General features: G+C 40.8%; 1 protein-coding gene across 4 annotated transcripts in view; it reads right to left on the bottom strand.

Annotated features, from left to right (window-relative positions):
- The window catches only part of LOC107322485 (SPNS lysolipid transporter 2, sphingosine-1-phosphate), a 92,468-nt gene that overhangs the window by 34,481 nt on the left and 45,314 nt on the right, over positions 1-12,673 (bottom strand). For all 4 annotated transcript variants that reach the window (XM_085521745.1, XM_085521743.1, XM_015880552.3 and 1 more), the window contains exons 4-8: positions 5,595-5,746; positions 3,486-3,552; positions 2,216-2,358; positions 1,842-1,994; positions 126-315 (exon numbers count right to left, since the gene is read on the bottom strand). In XM_085521745.1, the coding sequence (XP_085377871.1) occupies positions 126-315; positions 1,842-1,994; positions 2,216-2,358; positions 3,486-3,552; positions 5,595-5,746 (705 nt within the window). The remainder of the gene's footprint in view (positions 1-125; positions 316-1,841; positions 1,995-2,215; positions 2,359-3,485; positions 3,553-5,594; positions 5,747-12,673) is intronic.

Genomic DNA, 12,673 nt, shown 5'->3' with positions numbered 1-12,673 from the left:
ACAAAGAACATTAAGATTGGTAACAAGATCATCTCAATACTCCTGCAAGGAACAATGCACACGACCTGAGGTTCTTGGTTAAGAAAACAAGAGTGAGACTGGCATGTGCAAAGGATTATACTTACATAGGCTCCCACGATGCTGCTCTTGGCAGCGACAAAGATCAGACAGATGAAGATGGCTGATCCTAGCATGCCAACAGCACAGACAAGAGGATCAGCTCGCTGAGTTTTTAACCGACACCATTTGGTTGCCCCAGCCCCTGTGATTACACCCAGGAAACCAGTGAAGCATGTGATGGCTCCGAAGATCAAGCTATTAAACAAAACAAAACAAGAAGTCAGTTATTTTTCTGAATATTTCCCCCCCCAAATGGGCATGATCTATAAACAAATTATTAGGGTAAACTGACTGATGGAAATCTGGATGTTGTTCTTGCAAGTTTAAGGTAAAATAAATGAGCTACCTTCTATATAAAGGCATTGATCAACACACAGATGCACAGGGCTCATACTGCTTCTTTATAGTTCCCTATAAAGTACAATGCACTGCTAATTGTAAACAAACAAAACGGAGCAATAACCTGAATGCTGATCATGTAAGGGAAAGCATGGACAGAGTAAATACTAGGAAGTTTAAGGGAAAAGAATCTTAGCAAGAAACCAAATATCAGGGACTTTCGACATACTTCAACTTTCTAACATCTTTCAGTCTACTTCAAAGAAGGCTGATTAGATTATTTTGCTGTTATAATACACACACAAAATGTGTTTATTTAAATTTAAGAGCAGTAGCTGTCAAGGATTTGCTGTATTGTATGTGTATGACTCAGATAACAGAGTCTTTGGCAATTACATTAAAGTAGCTGCAGGGTAGCTCAAAATATAGGTGTCATCAAGGAGTGGAAAACTTGTCTTTGTAAACAGCAGATGGACAGTCTGACTGGAGCTGTATTTTCTGCTTGCTGCATTCTTCAGAATACAGTAAGGCTGCCCGCTGGGTGCTTTAGTCAATGGTACTTCAAACCATTAAGCAGTTTACTTGTGATGGGATTGTGTCAGCTAGAGCAAGGTTTTCCTAGTGTTATTTTTCTGTCCCAATCTTTAAAGAAAAAGAGCTGGCAAAAGGCAATTTTTCACATCTTTTATTCACCAGGATAGTTTTTTAGGGCTTTATGTTTTGTGCTACCATGGTAAAGCACAAAACAATGAATTACTTTTCACAGCTTATGTACTGTAAGCTATGTTATATAACTGGGACTGAAAAAACACCACTGGGTGATATCAAGCAATCCAGACCAAAGCATCCCAGATCTTTGCATCACACTTCAGCAAAACTCAGCATACTCAGTAGTACACAAAGCAATGAAACACAGTGAAGTCCTCCCTCCCACTGGAATAAAAACCTTCAGGGTCAGTTCCTGCAGCCTTTGGGGGAAACCAGCCCAAGTCTTGAATTATAGCCACGGCTCTGGCTACCCCAACCTGCCAACTGATTCTGCTGCTACTCCAGAAAATAGCGTGGGTCTTAGAAAACCTCATCCTCTCAGCCCTCCACCCATCTCCTAAGCCAAAAACAGCTGTCTCTTCTACTTCTGTACTACAGCCTGGGAACTGGGACTGAGCTGAGGTCATCACTTCTCCTTTGGTTTGACTTCATGCAATGAAGAAAAGAAGAGAAATAAAACTCAGTTTACAAACCCAGCATTTCCTATCATTGTTGCAAGGATCTACAGGAAATTACAGACATTCTAGTAACTTGACTCCATGAGAATTGCCTATTTCCTCCGGTAAATAAGCCCTTAACTCCTCCCCTTTTAAAGCAGTGTGTATGAATCTCACCTATCTTTGGTGCCACAGGGCTGGGAGCTGCATGTCTCTGCTGTCTTCTGCACAACTTGTGCTCTGTGAAGGTAGAGAGGGATCCACATGCCAAGTGCTCCGGTGGCAAAGGAAACAGCTGAGGTGGCCAATGATGAGAACACATAGCTGCGGCTGTGGGGACACAAAGCAAAACCATCACTTCCTCCCCATTCATGTTATTTAAGATTACTACCTGGATAAATCACCAGAATAAGTAATATAGAAATATTGATAAATTAACCATTAGCACTTTTAGTAGTCCTTTCATACTGTCTGACAATACCAGAAAGTATAATAACAAACATAATAATAAAGCAGTAGAGGCAAAGCATGCTTTAGCAGAGTGCTCTTACTTTCTAATCAGTGCCTTCATGTCTCTTAGCCATGAGCTTCGAGCCTTCAGCTGTCCCCCAAGTTGTTCAACATTTCCTCTTTTAGCAGCAGGTACAAATATCAAGATGAGTGTGCCTGTTATCATTCCTAAGAGTGGAGATACCTGCAAGAAAGAAACAAGGAATTAGCACAGGAAGCCAGCAGTGTCTGCTCTGACTAGTCGGTAAGAAACAGATTACATTAGTTTCATTTCAGCACCCCAGTTCTTTACAGCCAGTCAGAATCTGTGCACACACTGAGGCATCTGTTCCCTTCATTTCTCCCTGTCATTCCCTGGACTCTCTTATCGCACTCTGCAAGCATGAAGCTTTGAGAATACTGTGATTAAGGTCATTAACATACCAGCATTCTGAATGATGTTTAACTTTTTGGAAACATGCTCCCAGATAGGCTAAGAGACCAAATAATTTATGGGAGAAATTAGAAGCCTTTTCAGGTCAATAAGGCCAACGGTAAGATTTCTGGGTGTGGGAAGCATGTTGCCCATGAAAATCCTTGCTTGACATGCATCTCTTACCACATTCTTCCACCCTGCAATGGTTTCACATTATCAGGCAACTTCATCTTCATGAAGTGCCAAAGTCAGAGAATGCAACTCAATGGGGCACGTGCCACCCAAACTGCCAAAGGTCAGAGAACAGTTTTGTTGGGCCACTTCCTGTCAGCTCTTTCAAGACATCTTTGTGTGCAGGATCTGTTTGTGAGTATGCGATAGGAGCATATTATCTTTTCAACACATTTATCAAGGTCCCAAGAGGTTAAAACAGAAGGAAACTGACTGTCTCAGGGCAGAAAAACAGGCGGAAATTGGAACAAAGTGTTTTTTCCTCAAAGCAGGAAGCCATTCTCAGAGTTTCTTGACAGCAGTGGACTGAAAGACTGTGGAGTTGATTTCAGGCCAATGCCTCATCTCCCCATCCCCATTAAGAAATCATGGCCAATTAATAATAGAGCGATTGGAAAATTCTTGCTCCCAAGTGGGGAGAAAAACAAGTACAACCAGCCAAAACCACAAACCTTCCTCACTTGCTTAGAAAATACATCTACTGTGCACTTAGTATCCACAGATGTAATCTCCCATCCTTTACCATCTGTGTGCAATAGCAGTATAAACAAAAGGTTGAGGACTCGTGTGATAGAACTCTTCCTAACACAGATTAATTGATACAACTGTTATTAAGATGTTATCAAAAGTATATTAAGAGTTAATAAATCTCTCTATGAACTTACCCGCAATGCCCAGTGCCAGTCTCCAGCAACCTGCTTCACACTTGATCCAGTGATGTATCCCAGGCCACTGCAAGTAATACACAGAAAAGAGTTGGTGAGAGTTTTAAAGGAATACCACAGTCACGGTTGTATAGAGGAGAGGGAATATAACTCTTCTCAGCACACTCAGTCTAAAAAAGGCTGAAATCTCATGGAAATTTGGACGCTGATCTCAAGTTCACAACTGACCTTTCAATCCCCTCAGAAAGGCTCAAAAAGAATTTATTTCATAATTCAATTTGTACATCACGCCTTTCTGTGCACTAATATGAATACTTACAATTTTACATTCAGGCTTTCAGTTAAGAAGTGCCCTTCACGACACATCATATTCTAACGTGATTTTTTTTTCTTGTCATTTAATAGCACTTGGTGCAAATTACCCATGAAGAAAGCATTTTTTATACGCTTAGAAGAAAAGCCAAGAGGAATATGCAAGACAGTCAGATGGGAGAAAATCCGATCAGTCTGAAGATAAAGGAGCAAGAGAATCTTTAGCTCCATGCTAAGAATGATGCTGTAGTAACAGAAGGTGGCTTCATAAAAGGCTGGGTAGAGGTGAATGAAACCAAGTTTCTCTCAAAGTCAACAGAAGAAAATGGATGTTCTTTTAAAACTGCTGCATCTGTTGCTGTGACTGCCTTGGCTAAAAGTTTCTAGGATGACAGAAAGGCAGATGTCAGCAATCACATGCCTTTACTGAACAGTCCACGGAGTTTTGGAAGCTGCCATCTATAATGCATCCAAAACTGCTCTATTTACAGAAATCAAACCATTCACCAAAATCAAACCATGAATCCAAGCCTCCATTGGATATTTGGAGCTTAATAGATGAATATTTGTTACTTCTTGCCAGCCACAGTTCACTGGATTCTCAATGTAAATATTTGGCATCCCTGGTATTTCCCTACTTAGGAAAATATTCTTTTCATCAGTTAATGACTTGGCTATCTCTTTTTCCTCAAGAACAAAAGGATGTTTGTGAGTTTTATCACAAGACTAATTGCTCTGACTTGTAAATGCACCACCCTCAATAAATTTTTCCCTGAACTGATGGGATTAAACCATCGCCCAGGTTTTCCTTACTGGAAATGAACATGTGAGGCCAGGAAGATGTTCACCTCTGGGAACTGAGCTGCAAACAGTGTGAAACCACTCTGTCTCCAAACCTCACCATAACCAGCCAGACATTATTTAAAAAATAAATTAAAATCACCGAATCCCTGCTGTCCCAACAATCAGATACTGCATCGGGCTGATAAGGGAACTCAATTGAAAGAAAGCATCAGAGGAAATAATTACTTCAAATCTGAGCTTGTCTGTGGCTTCATCAGGCATCTATGGTCTTGGTTATGCTTCACTGCTCTGCACAGAAGTGTGAACAATCACTACGTTTCCTCTTTTCAGCCTTTTCCATACTAGATTGAAGAATTTCTCTTAATCACTGTTTCAGTGTTTCAGCACAAAAATTGACTGGCTGCTGCTATTACAACTACCAGGACTGGCACAGTCACACTTTACAAACTCAGACAGGCCAAATTCAAGGCTGTGCAGAATTTGAGCTTAAACTAAAATCAGTTGTGTTAATGAAGCCTATTCCTCTTGAAATCTCCGATATTTAGATCTTCACACAGAAGCATGTATCTATTTGCTCACATTTGAAAACACAGTCCAATGTCTTACGAGATCTTGATTTCACAGTCACCTGAAAGATGGAGCCCTAGAACTCAGATGAACTGAAGCAACAATTCAGAACAAATATGATTTTATTCAGATTTGTAGCTTAGTTTATTAATGTTCCAGGAAAGTCAGCTAAAATATTTTCTTTCCATTTCCACCTAATTGCTGTAAAAAAAAAATTACTTCCCACTAATTTCCAAAAGTCACACATGAATAAGTAACAAGGATAGAAATGGAATCAAATGCCACTAATTAGTCATGGCTGATAATACTTTCCTGTCTAAGCCATTCCAACCAAAGACAGAACTGCCATCATTTCTGGCAACAGAAGATTTCTGTGAGCTAACTTTGAATCAGAAATGGGTGAAAAAAAAGCATCGTGTCACTTACCTGCCAAGAGGAATTGCAAAATAGAAAACAGACAGCATGAGGGTCCTGGTGTTTTTGTTGAACAGGTCTCCTATGATGGTTGGAGCAATAGTTGAGTAACTTGCTTCACCAATGCCGACCAAGCCCCGTGAGAGCACAAGAAGCCAGAAATACTGAAAAGAGGAAATAAAACACCTTAGAATGTCACTCGTCGTATTCTTGAATTCAGGACAGAGAGCAGTGAAAGTTGCCCAGTTGCGGAGATAGAGGCCCATGCAATTGGAAAGCAAAACACCTGTACATATTTATTGTATAGAACCTCAGATTCTTTTCAGTTGCCTCTTACTGAGAAGGAAAGGGATTATATTTTTTTGTGAAGATTTACAAGCGTGAAACAAAAGCAGCAATAATACACAGTTGTCCCATCACACTCAACATTTTAAGATATTCTAAGACAGGAAGACTCTCAGTCTGTTTTCAGGATGTTAAGACTAAGTGCCAGCAACACTGCCCAGACAGAGGAAGATGTGGGGAGGCAGCTGAGTATAACAAATCCTGCTTCTGGGCTCCGGAACAAGCAATACCTGTAAGCACAGCCACAGCCTCCCAACATACCAGGGCACAAGTTAACACCAGTAAGATTCTGGAGCCTCTTCAAAGCTGTGAAGGAGTTGAACCTGCCATAGCCCAAACTCTTGAATTTTTCTTCGATTAGAAGCTATGGAATGAGGGAGGATTTCCAAAGGTGCTAAGCACCACTCTCTCCACTTTCCTGGTGAAATGCATAAATCCTCCCCTCGCAGCAGGAAGACAGACTAAGCCAGCTCTGAACACTTCTAAGAAACCTCAGGTTACAATCCAAGCTGAGCTGCATGCAGTTATGAAGAGATAAGACAGGAGCTTTCCCTGAACAACCTGAGCACTGGAGCATCAGCGCGCTCAGCATTTACTGCCAGCAGGTGAAAGATTCAGCATCACACGAGGCAGCTGAGCAGGCTCCAAAACCATTAAGCTGCCCAAAGAATTATTTGCTCTTTCAGGTAAATGATAACCCGTCAGAACAAGGGGAGGGACTTTGTGTTCAGTACAACACAGTCTTTTTTTAATGGACAAAAAAGAACTGCTCATCTAATAGAATTTTCTTTGTGGTCTGTCACCTCCCTACAGCCAACACTTCAGTAAAGTGCCGGGATCTGATTTTCAAGCCATCCTCTTCTGAGATACTTGCAATTTTCTGTGTGCTGCTGTTTGGAGGCATAGGGCACAATATTTTTATGCTGATTTTGTGCCTCATGGCAAAATCTGAGCCAGAACACAGGATTTTCATTCACAGATATGCAAAATGTCACCCTAACACCAAGATGCACCTCGGTCATAAAGCACATCAACATTTACTACTGACATATTTTCATTGAAAAATGTCTCTCCATGATTCCTACAGCCACATAAAACCAATTATTTGGAGTACTTTCCTCTTCTTCTGACGCAGATTTTGCACCGATACCCATTTTCTCAGTGCGTGCAAGTTCCTTGTTTGCTGGCAGGGCGTTCGCAGCTCCGTTGCTATTCACATTACCTCCCATAGGCAGCACGGACGTAACAGATACACGTGGGTGTATGCAGAAAAGGCATGTGTGACTCAAGCTTTTCAATTTGTGCCAGTTGCCCATTGCTAAACCACTGCACGTTACTGCAGAAATATGCTGACAATGATACGTGCACAGGTACCCAATGGCTTTGGATTGAGCAGTGGTATTTATAACATGCTGAAGGACTTAGTCATGGAGAATTAATAAGTAGGGGGATCTGGCAGCTGCTTTTGATTTCTTAAGAGGTTCAGACCTGGATCACAAGCTCCTCTCCCCTTGTTCCTCCTTTATTCTCCCTCTTTGGCTTATCCCATGCTCATGTACTCCAAAAACCTTAACTATTCTCTGAGCAGATATCCAAATTAAAGTCATGAAATTCTGACTTCAGATTGCAATGAAAGCAATCCTATAAAAGGAAAATCTACATGAAGACATGGATGTTATCTCCACTCTGAGTTTAGATATCTATGGTTATATAAATGGATAATTTGGGTGTAATGATGAGGTACAACATTAAAAATGTAAAATGATATCAGGGAATTATAAACTATCAGTTCTGTGGTGTGTCTTTTTTAGAGTGCTGTAAAAAAGCCAATGCTTCTTCTTATCTCACTGGAAGATCTCTGGATTTTGGCCTAGCACACATGTGCTTGGTACTTATACAACAAAATCATGCGGTAATTCATTTTGGTAAGCTAAAGCCCTCAGTATTCCATCTCCAATAAGTCAGACAAACTAAGTTAAGGATAGCTGAGTATCTCCTGAAGTGCTCCTTTCAAAGATACTCCTTCCCATTTTTTCACATAGGAAAAGCAAATACAAACAAAAAAGCAACTCCTAAATTCTTACACTGCTACTCATTTGAGCCACTGCCATACCACAAACCGCTCAGAAACTGATCCCAAAACCAGCATGTATGCAACATAAACAATTGCTATTTTGTGTGTGTGTATTTATAGACCCATACACCCAAACACGTTTCTCTCTCTTTTTCTATGTGAATATTACAACTGCTGCAAACAAATGTGAACGTCAGGTATTACTCACACAGGAAGCTCTGTTCTCCATAGCTGGGGAAGGACACTTCTACTATTTCCTCTGCATTACAGTTTCCCCCCCACGCTTTACCCTCTTTGCTTACCCCACCACTCTCAGCAATTTAGTGAGACAAAAAGGGCTGACACCAGCCAAATTCTTCTCCACATTATCTGCCCTCAAGAGCAGCACAGGCAGCTGAGACAGGGCACCGCTGACCGAATTTCACTGTTCCCCAAGCAGAAATTGGTATATACTGAAGAACCTCATTCCATTCTGCATTACTTTGGAGCTCTCCTGTAATTTGTTCATCTGAGCAAACACTTCTTACTCAGGCATGAAAACTGAAGAAGTCTTTGCTTTCAGCACCTGTGCTTATTCCATTTCCATAGGTTAAGATCAGCAGCCTTGAGACTTCAGTGCCTTTTTCTCTATGTCAGTGCTAGTAAATAAAGGTTTTGAAACATAATTGTCACATCTAACAATTTATTTATGCTTTTTCTTTGGAGAGAGTTCCTAATTACACATTCATCCTAATTGTACAGACCGCTGATTGAGTAATATGTATCTATATAGTCTAAATGCAGCTTTAACTTCTCTTTTTTATATATTTTTAATTAGTTAACAAAAGAAATTAAGCCACACTTCTCTAAAAGATTATCCATGAGTGATAAACCGATAATCTGCCAAATATGTGAACAACTCGGAACCACCAGATTTACCATCTAAAGAATCACATGATCCTTAAGCTTAGTTTACAATGTATTAGCATTTGTATGTGAAGCAGCTTGTAAAGACCTCATAAAACTAGCTGAGTACGTGCTTCATTCAGATTAGGGACACGAGGACCAGTAAAATCACACAGATAAAGCCAACCTAGTGCAAATTACTGCTATGAATGCACAAAGCCATGTTTGGAACTGATGCTGCTGATCTAAATGAAGGCTCCACCTTGCAGCTACTGCATCTGCATCTATAATCTTCTCCTACGCAGGGATACTGAGCAAACCTCCTACAGATTCTACATTTGAGTTCTTTAATGCCTTTGCAACATGAAATTCCATATTTGAACTGCACAGGCTTGCAATATGTTTTTAATTATTATATAAATATAATGCAACAAGCAAGGGTTCAGGATTTGCATCCTTGCAAATAAGACATACATAAGGAAAGCCTTCCATGCTGCCATAAGAAGCCTCTCTGGGCAACCTGTTCCTATATTTCACCATCTTCACTGTAAAAATGTTTCTTCTTATGTTTAAATGGACTTTTCCATAGTTTGTGCCCATTGCCTCATCTTTTCACTGGGCATCACAGAGAAGGGTCTGCTCCATCCTTACTGCCTCCTATGAGGTATTGATACACACTGATAAGACCACCTCAGAACCTTTTCTCCTCTGTATCTGAGCCCATATGACATCTTGAAAAGGTTTACAAGAACATTTAGCTTTACACTCTCTCCAACTGCAGGGCAAGATAAACCTGGGAGGCCAGGCAGCCCCATCTTCATTTATTCCTGATTGCTGGTGCTTTACATCCTATTCAGCATTTCTCACTGCAGCTCTGAGTTGGATTGAGTCTTTGATAAAATGCTCTGAAAGTAAAGCAACACAGCAGGCAGAGCCTCCCCTGGGAGCTACGCATTCCTCAGCGCTGTTTGATAGCACAGGAAAAAACAGCAAGAATTTGCAAAGCTGCTTTCTAAAGGAAGAAGGTTCATCAAAGCCTTGTAAAGTAGCTATTACGCACAGTAATAAAGGTCCTCTAGGTCTTTGCAAACACGATTTCAAGAGCATACACTATCTCACGTTCAAGCCAAAATTGTTCTTGAGGCTCTTCTGTTTTCTCCTTGAGTAACATTTACTTCAGCCAAGCTTGCTGCAAGAAGGACCCTCCAGTACTTAAAAGTCTGACATTGAAATCCCTAGTACCTCTGCACAACTCAAAGTTTGACCAAGCAGTTTAACACTGGTGTAAAGGACAATGCTCATTATACAGCACATTAGACAGGGAGCACTAATAACAGAGCACGGCTCCTGAGGAAGAATGCCATGTTAGCAAAGGTAAGCAGTCCACATCCATGGGGATCAGCTTCCAAAGCAGATCTGATTCTTTCACAGTGTCAAACACTTCAGAACTTCAGCTCTTTTTAGGTACACCCAGCAGTCTTTCAGTCCTCAGCTCTGAGCGCCTTACCTTTGAACAACTTCCTATTGTGGGAATTCAGCTGGTATTCAGAGTCCACAAGGAAGACAACAGACACTCCAGCAAGGAGAAAGAGAACTAAACACACACTGAAATATAGAACTGAACAAGGGGAATTAAGCAAAGTCCACTCACTTCCTTTTTTTTTTAACTGTCTCTCATATTTATTAATGGCTTCAGTTCTCCCACGCAGCCTGTTCAAGCATGCTTAATTGAATGTGGAGGGTTTTATTTGGAAATGTACTTGAGATTCTGGCTGATTAAAGTGTCTTTATTTTACGAGATTTGTATTATTATTTAGTATGTAAAAATAACCAATAAAGACTATAAGATATTCCTTTTCCCCTTCTCATGCCATGCAATCAGAAACTAAAGTGTTTAACAACTGGATACCTACAGGTAGGCTCTAAAGTGAAACACCTAATTAAGCACCCTGGAGAAAAACAAAAACAAAACCACCCTGAAAGTAGCAAGACTCCCACAGTGCTTCCCAGAGCCAGCAGGGAGCTGCCACATGCTCCGTGGATATAAAAATCAGGGCCAAGATTTTCTTTGCTAATTACAAAGTTTGAGCATGAAATTTTCTTTCCTGCATTAAAATTGCAGTATGTGAAACCCAACTTTCCATTACTGCCCTCCCTTTGGACTTGTTGCAGTCTTGAAAGACTTCTCTGTAACTTTCCAGGTAGAAAAAAAATAGAGTAAGCTCGAATCTCATTCTCTATCCAATTAAGTAATGTAATTACAAGACACTGGGTGATGAAGCATCGCCGCCAGGTCCTGACAATAGCCTCAGTTTAAGACAAAGCTGGATTTCAGCTTTACTAATTGGAAGCCTTTTTATCTGATTGACCTGCCTGTGGTAAAAACATTACATGACACTCAAATGATGGGATTTGCATTCTTCTCAATTAAGTTTCTTGGTCATTAATACTGCATTAAAGACAGAAGCCTGGAATGTGTTTGGAAGGAATGTAACAGATCAGCTTGCTTATGCACTAGAACACCAACCAGTGGAGTGCTGCATGCACAGCTTCCTACAAAGCAAACCTCAAAGAGAAAGGTTGATATTTCCAAATACATCACAGACATCATAAAGAGCCCCATGTTGCCAGTGCTAGCTGGAACAATGAGTTAGAGCACCTCTTGTCATCCTTGTGGATCTGGTGTCAGACACAAAAAGAGGAGCCTGTCACATTTCAGATGGCTGAATAGCGGTCATTTATCCATCTTACAAATCCATTGCACACAGATTGGCCAGAATACATTTTCCAAAACTGTTCCCCTGAGAAACTCCAGCAGTTCTGGGTCAGAAGCAAACTGGTTTTGTCCCAGGACTGTGGTGTGAGACATACTTAACAGGCACCTGCAGCAACTATCTCTAGCATCAGCCATTATCACCACACGCCTTGGGTTTGCAATAGTGGAAAAGATGCAAAGCTTGAGACACAGATTTTCTAGTATCAGCAGCTGGAATATCATCCAGAATACAGAAAAGTAAAGATATTCACAAGCAGAAGGAGCTGCCACAGGATGAGTCACAAGCAAAAATTGAATCTAGGCAACCCAGCAGTAAACAAACACCAGAATGTTCAGAACAGTAAGTTATGGGCATTGGAGCACAACTCTAACAACATCTTTACCTTCTGTGACACCTACAGAAACACGAGCGATCTAACCACATTAACCTGGTGGGCTGCTGGGGCTCAGAGATGTTTTGCTTTTGGTTTGGATTAATTTTTAAGAAGAAATTTAGTGAAACTCAACAGCTGGGTCTGATTCTTGGAGAGCAGAACACTGCGTTCCTCTCCCTGAGGCAACTGCAGAAAGTACCATTTTTCAGCACCCTTTGAAAAAAGCATCAGTCAACCGACTGAGCTTCCACACACAGATACTGCTATTAACTACATGCATTTTCAAGAGCAGAATGATTTTTGATAAGTCAATCAAGGATATATTGTGATGGAATAACTCAAGGTTTAAATCAAATTACCTCAAGCAATGTTGCAGCCCCAGCATTTTTACCTGTACTGTCTGTGGCACTGACTCAAAGCACATTTTACTTTGCACACGATTGAAGTTTAATATTCCAGCAAGGCAAACCTTGCAGGCAACTCTGCTGAAAAACCACTGGACTCATTCCAAACTCTGTAGAGAATTTTGGTTCTTGCTTTCTTTTTTCACACTTCCCTGGCTTGCTGACTCAATCAAGATCCAGAAGCACAAAGCACTGTGAGAAGGGCTGACCTCACAATATGTTTGGACTATATC

Source organism: Coturnix japonica, chromosome 22 (assembly GCF_054131305.1).
Source record: "Coturnix japonica strain WE chromosome 22, WE-NBRP24, whole genome shotgun sequence".
NCBI classification, from domain to species: Eukaryota; Metazoa; Chordata; class Aves; order Galliformes; family Phasianidae; genus Coturnix; species Coturnix japonica.
Note: the sequence above shows the minus strand (reverse complement) of the source record. Positions and strands in the feature narration are given on the sequence as shown.